This window comes from Elephas maximus, chromosome 25 (genome assembly GCF_024166365.1).
Source record: "Elephas maximus indicus isolate mEleMax1 chromosome 25, mEleMax1 primary haplotype, whole genome shotgun sequence".
Taxonomy (NCBI): domain Eukaryota; kingdom Metazoa; phylum Chordata; class Mammalia; order Proboscidea; family Elephantidae; genus Elephas; species Elephas maximus.
In genome coordinates, this window is record NC_064843.1 from 11,734,461 (window position 1) to 11,754,531 (window position 20,071).

At 46.1% G+C, this 20,071-nt stretch overlaps 1 protein-coding gene across 1 annotated transcript in view; it reads left to right on the plus strand.

The window, feature by feature from the left end:
* The first annotated feature begins 368 nt into the window (after positions 1-368).
* CTCFL (CCCTC-binding factor like) overlaps positions 369-20,071 on the plus strand; it is a 37,416-nt gene continuing 17,713 nt past the window's right edge. The window contains exons 1-6 of the mRNA XM_049870085.1: positions 369-923; positions 1,332-1,557; positions 12,745-12,915; positions 13,655-13,788; positions 16,327-16,447; positions 17,331-17,480. Coding sequence (XP_049726042.1) covers positions 369-923; positions 1,332-1,557; positions 12,745-12,915; positions 13,655-13,788; positions 16,327-16,447; positions 17,331-17,480 — 1,357 coding nt within the window. The remainder of the gene's footprint in view (positions 924-1,331; positions 1,558-12,744; positions 12,916-13,654; positions 13,789-16,326; positions 16,448-17,330; positions 17,481-20,071) is intronic.

Consider the following 20,071-nt stretch of genomic DNA (forward strand, 5'->3'; position numbering starts at 1 on the left):
CAAACCTTCTAGGCCTAAAATGTGCATTTTCCAAAGACCTGATCAGGCCCCGACTTTCTAGGCCCAGGAACGTGCATTTTTCAAAGACCTGATCAAGCCCCAAACCTTATAGGCCTAGAAATGTGCATTTTCCAGAAGCTGCTCAGCCCCAAAGCTCTTCATTCTAGAATCCTTTGGGCAAAAGCCTGCTTCAGCTTAAATCCTACTTAGGCTCAGCCCTTCCCGGGCCTAGACCAAGTGTGTTTAGTCCTTACCCCTAGTAGGCCCAACCCGTTTTGAGGCCCAAACCTTGCTGGATCCCACAGGCGGGCAGCCCCCACCGCCTGATCCCTACTAAGACTAAGCTTTCTCCAGCAGACCCAGTCATAATGGCAGCAACCGAAGTCCCTGTCCCTTCTGATCAATTCACCAAAATTAAAGAGCTGGAGTTGGTTTCAGAAAAGGCCCGGGAGGAAGAGGACGGGGTGTGCAGAGTGAGGGAGTGGCTGAGCCCCGGGAACATGGAGGCCCAGGCTGTCCCCCGGGCCCTGCTGCCCCGAATCCTCGAGGGAGAGCTGGAGCTGGTGTCAGCCTCCGTGGAGGACAGCGAGAAGCACGTCCTGACGCTGCAGACGGTGCACCTCACCTCGGAAGACCTGGCGATGAATCAGATGAGCTGGCTGCCGGCACAGCCCCAAGACGAGGTGCAGGTGACCGTGCAGCCGGTGGGCAGCGGGCTGCCGACGCTGCTGTGGCTGCAGCCCCCGCTGGGTGAGGGGCCTGAGCCGACCGTGCACCAGTGTGTCACCATCAGTATCCAGGACGAGCTGTACTCGCTGCAGGAGACGGAGGTGGTGCAGTTCCAGGTGCTGGAGGAAAGCGGGGAGGCCAGTGAGGACCTCACATTTGCCTTGAGTCCGGCGGGAAGTACTGGACCGGTAAGGGTAGAGCTGGTTTGAACAAACAGACCCTTCTCATGGGGGAAAAAAAATGAAAACCATTTTTTTAAGTTGCCTTATATGCAGTCCCATGTATGGACAGGCTATCTTGTAGTTTAAATTCACAACCAGTAAAAATACTTCGCGGAAGACCTTATGTTCCTTTTGAAGGGTTTAAAAAGCTATACTAATTAGAATATTATAAAGTGCATTGGGTTAAAAAAAAAAAATGTGGTGTTTTACCACCAAACCTGTGATGCTAAATACTCAGCATTAGGGTTGCAATGAATGCTTTGCCACACTTCTTTAAGTTTTGGTTTTCATTATGTACTCCACAGTTGGACCGAGGCAGAGTTTAATCAGATTGTAATGAAGAGCGTTGCATTTGTTTGAATTCTCATTTTTGTTTGGTAGCTGGAGGGAGGTCAGGAGGCGGCCCAGCTGCCGGTGGGAGGAGGACTCCCCGAGCAAGCAGAAGAGCAGTTCTTCCTCGTGGAGGCCAGGCCGGGTGAGGAAGGAAGTGACGAGATTGTCCTGACAATTTCCAGCTTGCATGTGGAAGAGCGAGAAGATAAACCTTCGCCCAGTGAAGCTAGTGTTGAAAAACCCAAATCTGCAAAAAAACGGAGAAAGACAAAGGGTAGGCCAGTTCATCTTGTACAAGAGATTTTACGTTAAAGTGGTCTGCAGGTTTTTTTTTATGGAAAGGAGAGTGTATGAGTTTCCTGCAGCTGCTGTAACAAAGTACCAGAAACCGGGTAGCTTAAAACAACAGAGCTGTATTCTTCCACAGTTCTGGCTGCCAGAAGTCAGAAATCAAGGTGTGGGCAGGGCCATGCTCTCTCTGAAGGCCCTAGGGGAGGATCCCTCCCTGCCTCTTCCAGCTTCTGGTGGTTGCTGGCATTCCTTAGCGTTTCTTTGCTTGTACCTTCAGCACCCCAATCCCTGCCTCCATCGTCTCGTGTGACCATCTCCCCTGTGTATGGACATCTCCGAATCTCCCCACCTGGAATTGGAGTGAGACCCCACCCTAATCCTGATTTTAACTTGATTGTATTTGCAAAGACCCTATTTCCAAATAACGTCACATTCATGGGTTCTAAGTAGATGTAAATTTTGGGGTGGACAGTATTCAGCCCAGTACAGACAGGGTAATTGAAGTTTTAAGTGGCTGATTTTTGTTGTTGTTATGTTGTTAGGTACTGTCGAGTTGACTCCAACTCATAGTGACCCCATGTGACAGAGTAGAACTGCTCCATAAGGTTTTCTAGGCTGTAATGTTTAGAGAAGCAGATTGCCAGGTCTTTCTTCTGCAGAGCTACTAGGCGGATTTGAACTGCTGACCTTTCGTTTAGCAGCCAAGCATTTGCTCCACCAGGGTTGACTTTTAGTTGCTTTCAGAAAGTCAGGAATGGAATAAATTGTAAACTAGTGTTGTGTATTGTGAATCAAATCCAAAAGGGTTTTGCATGTTGCATACAAATGTTTTTAAAAGCATGGTAAGAGTGCTCCTGCAAAACACTGGGCACGAAATAGAGGTCTGAGCCCTGGTCTCTGCCCCCTAGTTTGCAGTCTCACAGGGGCGGGGTGGAGAAGCAATTAGAAGACAGTATGTGGAGTCCCTGGGTGGCACAGACAGTTAATGCGCTGGCTTGCTAACTGAAAGGTTGGAGGTTCAGTCCACCCAGAGGCACCTCGGAAGAAAATCCTGGTGATCTACTTCCAAAAAATCAGCCATTGAAAACCCTGTGGAGCACAGTTCTACTCTGACACACATGGGGTCACCATGAGTCAGGATCAACTCGAGGGCAATTGGTACAGGTTTCTGGTGACCCCTGACTGAGGCAGGCAAGAGCAGGTGCTGGCGGGGATAGGAGTAATCCTTCCTGCAGGGGGCAGCAGAGGCCCGTTTCTAAGGAAGGAGCCATTTTGGGAAGGCTGGGGAGGAAGCCAGTAAGGGGTGGGGGGGTGTCACCATTCCAGGCATCAGGAAATGGCCTTTGCATGTAGCTCTGGAAAAGTATGGGTAGTTCTGCTGTGTCTGAGGGCATCGTGGGTGGGCGGGGGGAGCAGTGCTTGGAGAGGGAAGTCAGGTCAGGTTAGAGAGGACTTTGAAGCCATTAACCCAAAAACCAAACCCATCGCTGTTGCATCGACTAGGACTCATGGCAACTCCGTGTGTTTCAGGGTAGAACTGCTCCCTAGGATTTTCTTGACTCTGATCTCTTATGGAAGCAAATCTCTGCGGCGCCTCTGAGGGGCTGGAACTGCCAACCTGTCAGTTAGTAGTCGATCGCAAACTGCAAACCATTGTGCCACTCAGGGACTTCCTTGAAGCCGTTTTAGAGTGGAGATTGCATCCCAGCAGCCCACAGGATGAATCCAACCTTCAGAAAGGATTCATTTGTATTGGCTTCTCACTTGTTTAAATCAAGAAATTTCACCCCCTAAGCCCCAGTTTCTAGGCCTAGCTGTCAACACTGGGTGCCTGTTCCCTCCTGCCCAACAGCAGCTAGGTGGAGCCAAGTAGCTGGGCCTGGACTGGAGATCAGCTTGTGTACGCACTGCCACTAGGCTTTACGTTTTATAGCTTTCTGCTGGTGGTTAGGGCTTCGACCTAATATATCTGCATTTTCTTGTTTTGTTCCCCTGTGGCTAACTACAAATGCACAAGACCAGTCCCTGGCTAGGGACGGAGTAACAGACCAGAATGCCCATGGGATGCTGAGCTCATAGCCTCGGTCTTGAGCTCCGTGTACTGTCTACCGCCTTGAACACACCAGAATGTCTTTACTGAATGATTTAACTAGTAGGCATGCTGTATGCACGCTCAAAGTTCTTTTCCTGTTCAGCGTTGGACTGCGGAAATCTACCCAAGCCTTGCGTTATGGGGGCACAGTTGAACTAGAAAAGTGGTTGTCGGGAGTTGTGGGTATTTGGCTACCTGAATCGTTATCTCAGGTCTCCAGTTCAGCTTTTGTGTGGATACAGTTTTAGTGGTCACCAGAATGGTTTATAAATGCAAAAGATTTTAGAGGAATGCATGAAGGGTTGAGGGGGAACACAAGGTTCAGTAGTGTAGAAGGAAAGGGAAGTGCTTTTTATTTTTTTTTCAAATTATGTAAAGAAAACGTGATCTCTGGCAAAGCTTTGTAAAACATGGAGAAGGATGAAAGGAAAAAAATAAAATCGTCATAATCTCTCCTCCCAGATATGGCCACTGTTAGTATTTTATTATAAATTTGCAACGGAAAAAATCTCTTTGGTGAAGCACATTTAAAGGAGCCCTGGTGGCTCTGCGATTCGAACTCACCCAGCGGCTCTGCAGGAGAAAAACCTGGCAGTCTGCTCCTGTAAAGATTGAACCAAACCAAACCCATTGCTATCAAGTAGATTCCGACTTACAGTCAAGTCACCCTACAGGGCAGAGTAGTACTGCCCCATAGGGATTCTAAGGCTGTAATCTACAGGAGCAGACTGCCACATCTTCCTCTCCCAGAGCAGCTGGTGCGTTCTAAGCAACCACCTTTCAGTTAGCAGCCAAGCCCTTAACCACTAGGAGCCAAGTGCCACCAGGGCTCCTTTCCGTAAAGATTAAAAAAACAAAACAGAACATTGTCTTTGAGCCGATTCTGATTCATAGCAACCCTACAGGACAGAGTAGAAGTGCCCATAGGGCTTCCACGGAGCTGGTGGATTTGAACTGCCAACCTTTTGGTTAGCACCTGATCTGTTAACCACTGTACCCCCAGGGTTCTCCTGTAAAGATTACAGCCTAGAGAACCCTATGGGGCAGTTCTGCTTTGCCAAATGGGATTGCTAAGAGTCGAAATCAACTCGATGACACCTAACAAAAACCAGCACAGTTAAGGTGAACTGTAAAGTATCCCAGGGTGGTCAGGGTGTAGAACCCAAAGCACTGGGACGGCAGCAGCCTTTCAGAGGTGCTTTTTCTGAGCGCTCTGAGTCCAGATGAAGGCGTTTGCCTCCACATTTCAGCCTTGAGATGCCACCTGAGAACACTGATGTGGGAGGGGTTCGCAGGTGCTTTGTGACACACAATGATGTTCCTGGGGGTGTAGGGGGGGTGCAGACCGGGACAGGTGACACCGTCAAGGGGTGACACCAATTGACAGTCTATAAAATGTCTGTACAGTGTTTCAGCAGAAATTTATTGTTTTTTAATAGAAATAGCCCTGTAGTTACTTGAAACGACAAAAACATTTTTCATAAGACGAATTTACATGCGTCAATATGCCTACAATATACCTAATTTATTTTTCAGACCTTCTGGTCCGCTCTAGTCAGAGCTGTCAGTATCACCCAATTACAGTGGCATTTTGAATCACGTGGTTTGTCTGCACCTGCTACAAACACTGGCTGTTGTTTTCATTGCTGCTGGTGTTTTTATTGTCGCTGAATTTGTCAGCTTTTCTGGTGCTCACCACAAGGGCGGCAGTTCGAATCCACCATCTGCTCCTTGGAAACCCTATGGGGCAGTTCTGCTCTGTCTTGTAGGGTCACTATGAGTTGGAATCGATTTGATGGCAACAGGTTTGGTTTGGTCATCTAGTGCGGCTATAACAGAAACACCACAAGTGGATGGATTTAACAAAGAGAAGTTTATTCTCTTATGGCCCAGTAGGCCAGAAGTCCAAATTCGGGGCGTCAGCTCCAGCGGAAGGCTTCCTCTGTCTGTTGGCTCTGGAGGAAGGTCCTTGTCATCATTCTTCTTGGTCTGGGAGCATCTCAGTGCAGGAACCTCAGGACCAAAGGATGCTCCCCGCTTTCTTGATGGTGTGAGGTCCCCAACTCTCTGCTTGCTTCCCTTTCCTTTTATGTCTTGTAAGATAAAAGGTGGTGCAGGCCACACCCCAGGGAATGTCCTTTTACATTGGATCAGGGATGTGACCTCAGTAAGGGTGTTACAATCCCACCCTAATCCTCTTTAATATAAAATTACAATCACAAAATGGAGGACAGCCACACAATACTGGGAATCATGGCCCAGCCAAACTGATACACACATTTTTGGGGGACATAATTCAGTCTGTGACATGTGATAATTAGTATCTGTGAGCCTGTACCAATAGTTTTTTTGAGAAATGAAGTAGTAATTAAAGGAAAAGGAGTGCTAAATGGGAGTTATGACTTACTAGTAACGTTAGTACAAAAAACGTTACTAAGGGTTTTGTAGGGTCTGGTACGGGAGGAGGTCCCTGGGGGGTGACACCGTGAGGTACCGCACTGGGTGATGCCAACCCTAGAGACGCCACTGGTAACACAGGTGGGATCTGAGGGTCCTTGTGCATGGCTCAGGAAGTCTTAATCCTGACCTGAGTATTCACAGCCTGACTTCAGAACGATCTCGCTTGCTTGCTTTTTGGCCATGTGTGGACTCTAACAGAGGTGATTTTCATACATCTCTTGGCATGATCCGGTTGTGTGAAGGTGTCTTTTTAACTTTTGTTTTCATTAAATGTTAAGTAGGGTCGCTGTGAGTCGGAATCGACTTGACGGCACACAACAGCAACAGTTACAAAACATGAATAAAATATATATAAGGTATAAGTGTAATACAACAAACTATACTTTTGTGTACCTTTTACCTAAGAATCCCTGGTGGCACAACAGTTAAGTGCTCAGCTGCTAACTGAAAAGTTGGTGGTTCGAACCCACCCAGTGGCTTCAAAAGAGAAAGACCCGGTGACCTGCTCCCATAAAGATTACAGCCTCGGAAACCCTACCGGCAGTTCTACTCTGTCACATCGGGTCACTATGAGTCAAAACTGACTCAACGGTACGCAACAACAACAGCCTTCTACCCAGTTTTGGAAAGAATTTACCGTGACCTTTGACACGCCCTGGATGCCCTTCGAATAACGTGCCTGCCCTTTGCCCTCAGATTTTATGCTTACAATCCCCTTGCTCCTCTTTATTGTTTGACCACAAATGCCTGCGTCCCTAAACAACGTGGTTTTTTCTCTCATTTAATATGTCCCTAAAAGTCATCTATGTCATGAGCAGCTATCCAAAAACCAAAACCCATTGCCATAGAGTCAGTTTCGACTCATAGCGACCCTATGGAACAGAGCAGAACTGCCCCTTAGGGTTTCCAAGGAGTGAGTGATGGATTTAAATTGCTGACCTTTTGGTTAATAGCCATAACTCTTAACCACTGTGCGACCAAGTCTCCCGTGTTTAATTCTCTGGCTATACCGATTTATTCACACCATGACTGATGGACGTTGGCAGTTCTGGGTTTTTGCTGTTACTGTCAGAGGAACAGTTTTTGCGTGGGTGTCCTGACGTATAGGGGTGGAATAAGCTTGGTCATGGGGTGTTCGTCTTTGAGCAGCGTCCCAAAACAGTCGGTTCCATGTGAAGTTGAGAGCCTTCTTTTGTTTACAGGCTTCCTGGTACTCTCTTCTGTGAAGTGCCTGTTCAAGTCTTCTGCCCGTTTTTCTATTGGGCCCTTGTTCTTTTTCTTAGCAATTTGTAAGAGTTTATTACAAATTCTGGGTATTCGTTTTTTGTTAACTATTTTTGTCACAAATAGCTTTTCCTAGTGTGTAGCTTTAATCTTTATGGTGTTTTCTGATTTAAAAAAAAAAAAAAGATTTTAATGTTAGTGTAGTTGAATTTCCCAATATTTTTCTTTCTGACTTTTTTTTTTTAATCTTGTTTAAAAAATCTGCAAATACGTGGTTGTATATTGTTTTCCAAATGCTATATAGTTTTGCTTTTCACGTTTCAATCTTTGTCCCAGCTGGAAGTGAGCTGTGTGAGCCAGTGAAGTTAATATTGTCTGTCTATGATGGCTGGTTTGTGCCTCTTGTTTCTTTCTCAGTCAGTCTTGCCAAGGTATCATCGATTGCATTGTTGTTGTTGTTAGTAGCCGTGGAGTCAGTTCTTACTCATGGCGACATAGGGTTTTCTTGGCTGTGATCTTTTGGAAGCAGATTGCCAGGCCTTTCTTGCAAGGCACCTCAGAGTGGGTTTGAACCATCAACGTTTCAACTAGTAGCCAAGCACTTAACCAACTGTTAGTTGTACTAGTCTTTTCAAAGAACTGACATCTGGTTGCCTGGACCCCTGTTTGATATCCATTTATAGTTATTTCATTGACTCCTAAAGGTATCTTAATTTCTTCCTTCTACCTTCATTGAATTCGTCTGCAGATCTTTTTCTGATTTCTTAGGCTAAGTGCTTACTTGACTTATTAATTTTCAGCCTTTTCTTCATCTCGAATATAACTGTTTAAGACTATAAAGTTCTTTCTAAATTTTCGATTTTATGACCCACAATATTTGAAAGTATTTTATCATTTGGTTTGTCTTCCTGAGTTTTATTATGACTTCCACTTTGACTCTTGAGTTATTGGAAGTGTTTCTTTCCTTCCAAGTGAGGGGCATTTTGTTGTTATCTTTCTGTTATTGACTTCTAACCTAATTGCATGGTGGCCATAGAACAAGGCCTGTGAGGTACCGGTGCTCTGAAATGTGTTGAGAATTGCTTTACGGCCCAGATAGGGATCGATTCTGTAAATGCGCTTCGGTGCTCACAAAGAATACTTATTCTGGAGTTGTTGGGCACAGCGTCCTGGAGAGATGCTCACTGGTTGTCTCTCTGCTTCGTTGATCGAATACCATATGTTAAAAATCTCCCACTGTAGGTTTTTCTTTCCATTTTTGTTGTGTTTTTTTGAAATTAACTTCTTAGATGCAAAGAAGTTTAGAATTGTCTCTTCTGGGGAAATTGAACCATTTATGATTATTAGTGAAAGGAATCCTGGTGGCGCAAATGGCTAAGCACATGGCTGCTAATTGAAAGGTCGGTGGTTCGAGCCCACCCAGCAGCTCCACGGGAGAAAGACCTGGCAATCTGCTCCCATAGAGCTTACAGCCTAGGAAACCCTGTGAGGCATTTCTGCTGTGTCACATGCGGTTACTGTGAGTCGAAAATCAACTTGATGGCACCCAACAACAACAACATTGTTATTAGTAATCCTCTTGCTATCTAATAATTCCTTCTCTCAAAGGGTATTTTGTCTGATATGAACAGAGCCATAACGATTTTCTTTTGGTTAGTGTTCACTTTGTCTGAATATTATGTTACGTGAATATCTCTCAATTTTTTTTTAATTTTAAGAATCCAGAATATAAAAAGAAGTGTCCACTAATGGACCACATCTACCATGGCCTCCACCAGACTGAGTCCAGCACAGCTAGATGGTGCCTGGTTACCACCACTGACTACTCTGACAGGGATCACAATAGAGGGTCCTGGACAAAGCTGGAGAAAAATGTAGAACAAAATTTTAACTCACAAAAAAAAGACCAGACTTACTGGCCTAACAGACTGGAGAGACCCCGAGGGCATGGCCCCCGGACACCCTTTCAGCTCAGCAATGAAGTCACTCCTGAGGTTCACCCTTCAGCCGAAGATTGGACAGGCCCATAAAACAAAATGAGATTAAAGGGGCACACCAGCCCAGGGGCAAGGACTAGAAGGCAGGAGGGGACAGGAAAGCTGGTAACAGGGAACCCAAAGTCGAGAAGGGAGAGTGTTGACGTGTCGTGGAGTTGTTAACCAGTGTCATAAAACAATCTGTGTACTAAATGTTTAACAAGAATCTAGTTCTGTAAATCTTCATCTAAAGTGCAATAAAAATAAATAAGTAAATAAATGTCCAACATAAGTAAAGAAACAAAGGAGAGTGAAATCACAAGAGCAAGAGTTGATTAAAAATGACCCAAAAAACCAAACCTGTTGCCTTCGAGTTGATTCCAATTCGTAGTGACCCTATAGGACAGAGTAGAATTGCCCCGTAGGGTTTCCAAGGCAGTAATCTGTATGGAAGCAGACTGCCACATCGTTCCCCTGAGGAGCGGCTGGTGGGTTTGAACTGCTCACCTTTTTGTTAGCAGATGAGTGCTTAACCACAGTGCCACTAGTGCTCCTTTAAAATGACCAAGCAGCTATGAAAAGACAGCTCAAAGCAAATGGTTGCGATTTCTGTGAACGAGGCCCATTCTGCTGTCTTTGGCACCAGTACTGGGAACTCGGGCTGCCATTTTGAGGTTACTGTTGAGTTGGGGAGGCAGTGCTTGGGGCCAGGGTAAATGTCCCTGTCACCAAATCTGTTCTTATGGAGATGATCAGCCAGTTTTTCTTGACTAAGCACTTCCCTGGTTGGAAACCCTGGTGGCGTAGTGATTAAGTGCTAGGGCTGATAACCAAACGGTTGGCAGTTCAAATCCGCCAGGCACTCCTCGGAAACTCTATGGGGCAGTTCTACTCTGTCCTATAGGGTCACTATGAGTTGGAATCGACTCGATGGCACTGGGTGGCACTGGGTTAGGTTGTGGCAAGCTTTCGGTTCATTCATTTCCAGAGTTCCAGAAGTTGATTCTGACAGGTTTTACCAGTCTGCTGTCATGGGGGGCTGGACTGAAGTTTTTTTAGGATGATCAAACACAACACAGCTGGGATATCAGCGAAACTGGCAGAGGGAGGAACTCCAAAAGTCCAGCCCTCCATGACAGCAGACTGGTAAAACCTGACTGAAGTGGAAACCCTGATGGTGTAGTGGTTAAGTGCTAAGGCTGCTAACCAAGAAGTCTGCAGTTTGAATCCACCAGGCGCTCCTTGGAAACTCTATGGGATAGTTCTGCTCTGTGCTGTAGGGTCACAGTGAGCCAGAATCAACTCGATGGCAATGAGTTTTGCGTTTTGAGAAAACCTGGAGTTTTTGCAGGTCTGACTTTTCTGTTTGTTTTTTCCTGCCGCTCTCGCTTTTGGCACCTTGTTTATTCACTGAGAGCTTGTAGTATTTTGGAGCTTCACCTGTGGCAATTCTTTGATGCCTGGGTTTTTCAAGGGTGCCTTGTATTGGCTTCTGCCAGACATTGACGGTCTAAGGCCATCTCAAGGCGATCCACCCATAGATGTTGTTGGGACCACCCAGGAAATGTTAGTGGAGGCTGCAAACCACCTGTGGAGCCAGCTTCTTTGGGGAGAATATTTCCTCTATCAATGCCAAGATTCTAGACCAGCACTGCCCTCTAAAACTTTCCATGATGATGGAAATGCTCAGCATCTACGCTGTCCAGTACTGTGGCCACGCGCCACACGTGGCTATGAAAACCAAACCTGTTGCCATCAAGTTGATTCTGACTCACAGCGACCCTACAGCTATACCAAAAACAAAACCAAACTTATTGCTGTCGACTCGATTCCGACCCATGGCAACCTATATAGGACAGAATAGAACTGCCCCATAGAGTTTCCAAGGAGCAACTGGTGGATTTAAACTGCTGACCTTTTTGGTTAGCAGCCATAGCTCTTAACCAGTATGCCACCAGGGTTTCCCCCTACAGCTATGGAGCAGTTAAAATATGGATTACAAGTGAGAAACTGAATTTTTTATTTTATTTCACTTTCAAATTTAACTAGCCATGTGTGGATAGCGGCTGTTGTTTTGGACGGTGCTGTTCTACACCACTTCCCTTGCAGTCCCCTGACTGGGGTGGGGGACGCAGAGGCTGGGGTGGGCTATCTCTACTGCACTCCCGTACTGAAAGTGTATCTCTTTTGGGCACAAACGATCTGTACTCAACTAATCTTTAGGGCTGGCGGTTCAAACCCACCCGGGCCTGGTGATCTGTTTCTATAAAGAAAACTCTATGAAGTAGTTCTATTCCGTGACACGTAGGGTTGCCGTAAGTCAGAATCTAGTTGAAGGTTTTTGGTTTTGGTCTTCTTGAACTCCCCAGTTGGGGCAGGCACTCAGCTTCATCTTGTGTTCCCCGCTACTTGTAAGGCATTCTAAAACATAAAGACATTTTTCCCTTAGCATTTTTAGTTCTTTTTAGCAGGAAGGATGGTCAGGGTACCTAGTCCACCATACGGCTGGAGACGGAAAATAACTGATCTTGTACTAATGAAAATGTCTTACTTGCCATCTGTCTTAGTCATCTAGTGCTGCTGTAACAGAAATCCCACAAGTGCGTGACTTTATCAAACAGGCGTTTAACCTCTACACTGCTGGGGTTTCCAACAAACAGGAATTTATTTTCCCAGTTTAGGAAGCTAGAAGTCTGAATTCAGGGTGCTGGCTGTAGGGGAAGTCTTTCCCTGTGGACTCTGGGGGGGAAGGTCCTTGTCTCTTTTTCTTGGTTCCTTGGAGGTCTCATGTGGTGGCATCTGTCTTCCCTGTCTGTGCTTGCTTGCTGCTTGCTTACTCTGCTCTTTTATGTCTCAAGAGATTGATTTAAGACAACTCCCTACACTGCTATTGCCTCCGTAACATAACAAAGATAACCCTAGTCCCAAATGGAATTATAACGACTTATAGGGGTTAGGATTTACAACATATGTTTTGGGGAGACACAGTTCAGTCCATACCACCATCCAAGAAGATTTTGTCCTGAAATGTTTAGATAGCTTGTCAATACAAATAGCATATTCTATTGTTGAAGGAGCCCTGGCAGCGCGGTGGTTAAATGGTCAGCTGCTAATTAAAAGGTTGGCAGTTCAAGCCCACCAGCAGCTCCACGGGAGAAAGACCTGGCAGTCTGCTCCCATAAAGGCGACAGACAGCTGTGGAAACCCTATGGAGTCAGTTCTGCTCTGTACTGTAGGGTTGCTGTGAGTTGGAATCGACTCGATGGAGATGGGTTTTGGGGTTTTATCCTATTGTTGAGCTACCACATTAGGCTAAAGGGATGTGCCAAGATGTTAAAAGGGTTTAAGTGGAATTCGAACATATGCTTCCAGAGACAGATTTTTACAAACACGTACACCCTGTATCTTCTTCCTGTAGGAGTAAAACGAGCCTTCCGTTGTGATATCTGCACCTTCACCTCTGCTAGACTTTCGAGTTTTAATCGTCATGTGAAAACTCACACCAATGAAAAGCCTCATACATGTCACCTCTGTCTGAAAGCTTTCCGTACCGTCACTCTGCTACGAAATCACGTCAACACCCACACAGGTGAAATCGCTGGGAAGCGTGTTTCCTTCAAAGGATGTGTGTTAAGGCTCGTGTAAGAACACAGACCCACCTGTATCTACGTTAAAAGAACGCTTTGTTTCAAACTTTGATTTTGTCTTTTTCTTACATTTTGCTTACAATTACTAAATATTACAAAAACTTTCCTCCATATGTCTATGGTATACATGGATTGGAATCCCTGGGTGGTAGAGTTAACACACTCGGCTACTAACCAAAAGGTTGGCAGTTCAAGTCCACCCAGAGACACCTCAGAAGAAAGTCCTAGCAATCTACGCCTGACGAACCAGCCATTGAAAACCACGTGGAGCACAGTTATATACACTCTGACACACAGGGTTGCCGTGAGTCGGAGTCGACTCAACGGTCACTGATATTTATAGTTGAAAAGAGCCTTTTCTTGATTTTTAAAGCATCTTGGGCTTAGTATAGAGGAGCCCTGGTGTGCGGTGGTTAAGCAATGGACTGCTAACCAAGAGATCGGCAATTCAAACCCACCAGCTGCCCTGCGGGAGAAAGATGTGGCATTCTGCTTCTGTAAAGGTTACAGCCTTGGAAGGCCCACGGAGCAGTTACACTCTGTTCCGTAGGGTCGCTGTGAGTCGGAATCGACTGGACAGCAACGAGTTCAAGAGGCTTAATGTAATTCATAAGTTATGAACTCCTAGGAAATTTGGGGGCTTAATTTTGTATTACAAGTATAAACTGTGTGTTTTTATAGGCACCAGACCGCACAAGTGTGGCGACTGTGACATGGCATTTGTCACCAGTGGAGAGCTGATCCGGCACAGGCGTTACAGACACACTCACGAGAAGCCCTTCAAGTGTTCCATGTGCAAGTATGCCAGCGTGGAGGTGAGCACATGCCCTTCCCTGACACTTCAGGCTGGCGGAGTGAGAAGCTGCCGTCAAAGCTCTAGACATTAGACCAACACTCGACTCCATCATAAAATGATTTTTATTAAAGACGTTATTCATATAAAATCAATACAGGAAATAACCATCTCCTTCCTAAATTTAAAATAGGACACTGGATTTCCAATACATAAAGGTGTACAAATGACGAATAAAGATGACTCGTACTCAAGAAACAACCCCCACGTTTGTTAAAAAGTCCCACCTCGTGTTTTATGCAGAACTCACATCCACAAAATCGAACTGGATTTGCCAATCCAGTCTGAGCTTTAGCCGAATTTTTGTAGCTTACTTTTTTTTACCTCAGTGCTGCTTGGTCAGATACAAAGCAACTTGCTTGAAAATTTAAACATAGCCGTTTTGCAATTTTAGTTACAAAGAGACTGCCCTTTTCAAATTTCAGCTACATGTCATTTCAGTTCACTAGATTGTTTTGCTTATACCCTATAAGAGGTTTAGCAAGGAGCCCTGATGGCGCAGTGGTTAGGCGCTCAGCTGCTAACCAAAAGGTCAGCAGTTTGAACCCACCAGCCATTCTGCAGTAGAAGAGACCTGGTGATCTGCTCCCATAAAGATTAAAAAAAAAAAAAAACTGTTGCCACCGAGTCAGTTGTGACTCATAGCGACCCTATAGGACAGAGAAGAACTGCCCCATAGAATTTCCAAGGAGCAGCTGGTGGATTTGAAGTGCCGACCTTTTGGTTAGCAGACTTAGCTCTTAACCACTGTGCCCTAACGCATAAAGATTACAGCCTAAGAAATCCTATGGAAACCATAGGAAAAATCCTAGGAACTCCTCTGCCCTGTAGAGTTGGGATTGACTTGATGGCAGCGGGTAAGAAGTTCAGCAGTACTGTGAAAGACATCACGGCAGAGACCTACGATTTGCTTTTCAATGCCGGTTTCTAGCAGTTAGTTTTTAAGGGCTCCACCACTTCTTAGGAAGCCTGCTGGACCCTGGTTTTGAGCCCATTTGGAAAGGGATCATCAATCCCCTCAAGCAGAACTAAGTTAAAGGAGCAGTTAAAGTCTAAATATAATAATGATGCAACCGTGTTTCATAAATAGGGGAATTTCACCAACGGGGTCGGAATCATTCCAAGAATTTTTTTTCTGCTATTGCTATTTTTAAATTTTATTTCTCATCTCAGTTAAAGGTTGCAGCTGTATTAATTACGAGAACACAAAACAGAGATTTCAAAACACGAAGCCATCTTAGAATCCGGAGCTGGCAGTGGCCTGTCTGCTGGTGTCCTGCCAGGACTGAGTGCTGCCTTGCAAGAAAGGCCTGGCAATCTATTTCCGAGACATGCACCCTCAAAAACCATATGGAGCCGTTCTCCCCTGACATACATGGGGTCGTTAGGAGTAACCTCCACGGCAGCTAGTAACGCACACGGTACTTGTACTTATTAATAAGGCAGGCGCCCTCAACCCATGTGCCATCAGAAGGGGCTCAGTCAGGGTGGGGCTCTCAGGACTTGTAACTGCGAATGCTTTACATGGGTATCCCATCCACTCAAGAGCCCTGGTAGCGCAGTGGTTAAGCACTCAACTGCGAACCAAAAGGTCAGTGGTTTGAACCCACCAGCTGCTCCACGGGAGGAAGATGTGGCAGTCTGCTTCTGTAAAGATTACAGCCTTGGAAACCCCGTGAGGCAGTTCTACCCTGACCTACGGGGACACTATGGGTTGGAATCGACTCGACAAAAATGGATTTGAAGGAGCCCTGGTGATGCAATGGTTAAGCACTCTGTTGCTAGCCAAAAGATTGCTGGTTCGAATCCACCCAGCAGTTCTGGAGGAGAAAAGAACTGTCAGTGTGCTCCCACGAAGATTACAGCCTTGCAGACTCTATGGGGGCAGTTCTACTCTGTCACATGGGGTCGCTATGAGCTGGAATCGACTGACAGTACCCAACAACAACAAAGACTAAAGGTTTTCACTTTATTTACACAAAAGAGAACGTCCTGGTCCCTGCGCCTGTACGATATGATATATACTCTGCCTTACTGAGCGCATGTTGCCTTAGAAATAGTAGTAAAGTCGCACCAGGCATTGACCAGCTGGATTTCAATTTTCTCTTCGAAAAGGGAAGTTGAATAGGAATGTCTCTTAAAGCTACTCTTCATTATCCCCCAAAGGCGCTGATACACATTGAATAAAAAAAAAATTGCCCTTGACAAAATAAAAAGAAACGGCTTCGTCGTGTTTTTCAGTGTGTGAAATATGTTCTGATCAAATATGTTCAAAATCTCACACGTTTAGATAGTTTTTATAGTGCTGATTGGTTTAAGACTCTACAACTTGTAAGTTCCTATCACAGTCAGTGGCGTAGCATTAAGCGTTTGGCTGCTCACCAAAAGGTCAGCGGTTCGAGTCCACCAGCTGCTACTTGGAAGCACTGTGGGGCAGTTCTCCTCTGTCATCTGGGGCGCTCTGGCCACGTCACAGTCACGTCTTTCCTTTGCTCACTAGGTAAGCAAGCTGAAGCGCCACGCCCGGTCCCACACTGGGGAGCGTCCTTTCCCATGTCACCTGTGCAGCTATGCCAGCAGAGACACCTACAAGCTCAAGCGGCACATGAGGACGCACTCCGGTAAGGCTTTCAAGGTTAAGGTCAAGAGGTAGCACTGGCGGCACAGTGGTTAAAGCACTCGGCTGCGCACTGAGAGGTCGGCGGTTCAAATCCACCAGCGGCTCCGAGGGAGAAAGACGTGGCAGTCTGCCCCGAGAGTATGGCCACCAGTACCGAAGTCACTCCTGAGGTTCACCCTTCAGCAAAAGATTAGACAGGTCTGTAGGACCAACAGTGACACACGTGTGTCATTGTTCCATCATGTATGTGAAACTAACAGGCACACCAGCGCACAAGCAAAGACGAGAAGGCAGGAAGGGACAAGAAAACGGGAAGAATGGAAATGGGGAACCCAGGCTTGAGAAGGGGAGGGTGTTGACACATTGCAGGGTTGGCGACCAGTGTCACAGAACAATTTGTGTGTTAACTGTTTAACGAGAAATGAATTTGCTCCATAAACATTCACCTGAAGAACAATAAAAAATAAATAAATATTCAAATATCAAAATGCAAAAAAAAAAAATGTGGCAGTCTGCTCCCCTCAAGATTGACAGCCTTGGAAACCCTGTGGGGCAGTTCTACTCTGTCCATAGGGTTGCTAGGAGTCGGAATACACTCAGCAGCAGTGGGCGGACAGCCCCATAGATACCAACTAGAGCTGTATCTTGAAATGATGAGCAGCCTCCAGCTGTCAGGGAGGTCACATATCAGGCCATTGTCAGCACATCTGTACTTGACACATTTGCACCTGTGCTTGACCTAGAGCCTTACACTAACCGGGGCTTTAAAGGTACAGGGAGGGGGTTGGAAGAAGCCCTGGGAACAAAAGAGAGGCTTTCAGATCCAGGTGTCCTCTGGGAGGGGAGCCCACTCTTAGACGGTCATTCGTGGTGTTGTGTCATAGGTGAGAAGCCCTACGAGTGCCACGTCTGCCACGCACGGTTCACCCAGAGTGGCACCATGAAGATCCACATTCTGCAGAAGCACAGCGAGAACGTCCCCAAGTACGAGTGTCCCCACTGCGCCACCATCATCGCCAGGAAAAGCGACCTGCGTGAGTGCGCTGTTGCTGGTAGTCGCCACTGAGTTGGTTCCAACTCACTGCGCCCCCATGTGTGTCTGAGTAGATTTGTCTGAAGCAGATTACCAGGCCTTTCTTCTGAGGTGAATCTGGGTGGGCTCGAACAGCCAGCCTTTTGGTTAGCAGCCGAACCGTTCGCGCCACCCAAGGACTCCATATCAAATATACCAAAACCCCAGACCAGTCGCTGTTGAGTCAGTTCCCACTCGCGGCAACCCCATGTGCGCAGAGTAGAGCTGATCCGTAGCATTTTCAAGGAGTGCCCTTTCAGCCATAGATCACCGGGTCTTTCTTCCGAGGACCTCTGGGAGGGTTTGAACCACCAACCTTTCAGCTAGTAGTCAAGCGTGAGTGGTCTGGTGATGGCCTTTCTTTTACTGTAGTTTGTTCTGCAAACTTGCATGGAGTTGGGCTTCAGGACCTGCTCCCTGGGAGGTTTTCTTCCAGCGGTCCTGTGGTGCCACCTGGCGGCGGCACTGTGCCAGTGCACTTTCTTAGCATGTGCCTGGGCCTCAGACTTTTTCGCCCGTAAGGCTCTTTTTGGGTATTATTTTATATCACATTGGGCCTGTTTTTTTTTTTAATAATATTTTATTGTGTTTTCATTGAAGGTTTACACAGCAGTCGAGGTTCCCATTCAACAGTTGTTACACAAGTTGTCCAGTACCTTTCTTTATGCTCTTCACAATGCCCGAACATTTCATTACTTTCCTTCTGGTTTTTCCATTTTCGTTCATTTTTTTTTAGTTTCCCTACCCCCCTACCTTCTCATCTTTGTTTTAAAGTGGTTGTTGACCATTTGGTCTCATATAGACAGTTGTTTAAAGGATCACAGGGTTTATGGGTGTTATTCATTATTTTTTGAGCCCATCTGATGTTTAGCTAAAGGGTTTCAATTCAAGGTTTGAATAACTCTTGGGGAGTCGTCCAGTCTCAACCAGTCCAGTAGATCTGTTTTTGTTTTTAGGACTTTGAGGTTCTGTTCTACATTATTCTCCCGTTCTATCAAGATCCATCTAATTGTGGCCTTGGTTGGAATGGTCAGTAGTGGTAATCGGGCACCGTCTAATTCTTCTGGTCTCAGGGTAGATGAGGCCGTGGTTTGTGCAGACTATTTGTCCTGTAGACTACAGCAAAAGTTTGGCAGTTCAAATCCACCAGCTGCTCCTTGGAAACCCTATGTGGCATTTCTACTCTGTCCTCTGGGGTCAGTGAGTCAGAATCGACTCGACGGCAATGGTTCGGATTTTTTTTTTTTTTTTGGCTCTGTGCACAAGACACCCCCACAGCAGAGTTAGGAAAAGTGAGAAGCAGGGTACGGTTCTCCCTTCAGGAGCTCGATCCAGTAAGAGAGGCAGCCAGGTGCCATGAAAAACCACCTCCTAATTTTTTTTTTTTTAACACGGTAAGCCCTCGATGGCAAGAGCGGGACTAAGTCATGAGCAACTCTGGGTGCCAGACTTAGGAGTTTGGATTTCATCCTGCCTGCAAGGAAGTCTTTTTGATATTTAGCGGTGGGGAGAGGAGGGAATAAGAGTGAGCGAGCCCCTTCTTCCGCATTTCAGGACTCCTGGGCCTCCCTTTTCCCATGATCTTTTTTCTTTTTCCAGAATATATGATGATGATGTGGTAACTCGAAGTATGCTGGCAAAAATAAAAATTTACCAGGTTGCTCAATGAGGTCCCAGGTATAAGATGCACTGTTTTGAAAACACTTCAGAAAGGGTGGAGGAGCTTAACAAAGTCTTAAGTTTTCTTTTTCATTCTGACCGTGTCAGTGTTAACTGGAGGTACCAAACCAAAAAAGAAACCTGTTGCTATCGAGTCGATTCTAACTCACAGCGACCCTATAGGACAGAACAGAACTGTCCCGTAGGGTTTCCAAGGAATGGCTGGTGGATTCGAACTGCCGACCTTTTGGTTAGCAGCTGAGCTCTTAAGCACTATGCCACCAGGGTAGCTCCCCTCAGCCGCACAAAACATCGCCCCGGTGGGACTCTACAGGGGGCAGGGTATCGAATGAGTAGCTAAGAAAGAGACAGGAGTGTTTGACACCTGGCAAGGTAATATGGCTTCCGGCACATCCAGGTAGGTGACAGTGTCCGTATTTCCCATTTGTTGAACGTGCAAATGTTCCGTCCTGTGACTAGAAGAGAAATCAGGCCCTTTGGGGGGCTGAGCCGGTACATGTGGGGTGTACCTCATTGTGCAGTTGTCAAAAAGCCTGACTCGGTTGAGCGTAAATGATGCGTGAGCGTGTCCAGCCTGACCTCACCGTGTATCTCAGGCCCATTGCCACGTAGGACGCAGCAGGACGCTGACATCCAAAAGAACAGCTGGACCCTTTTTTATCTTTTTGGCTGATGGTCTTTAAGTGAAAATACGGAGGTTGTGTCTTTGCCATGTAAAACCTCTTTAATGTCATTCTAAATCTCCATCTACATCGTGATAAGGCTCTCAGGGTGCTTTGCCAGTAAACACGTTAGGTCCAGTGTGACCTACGTTATGTAAAAGTCGACTTTGTATTGAAAGGATATTAAAAGGACATTTCAGTACTGTGTGCT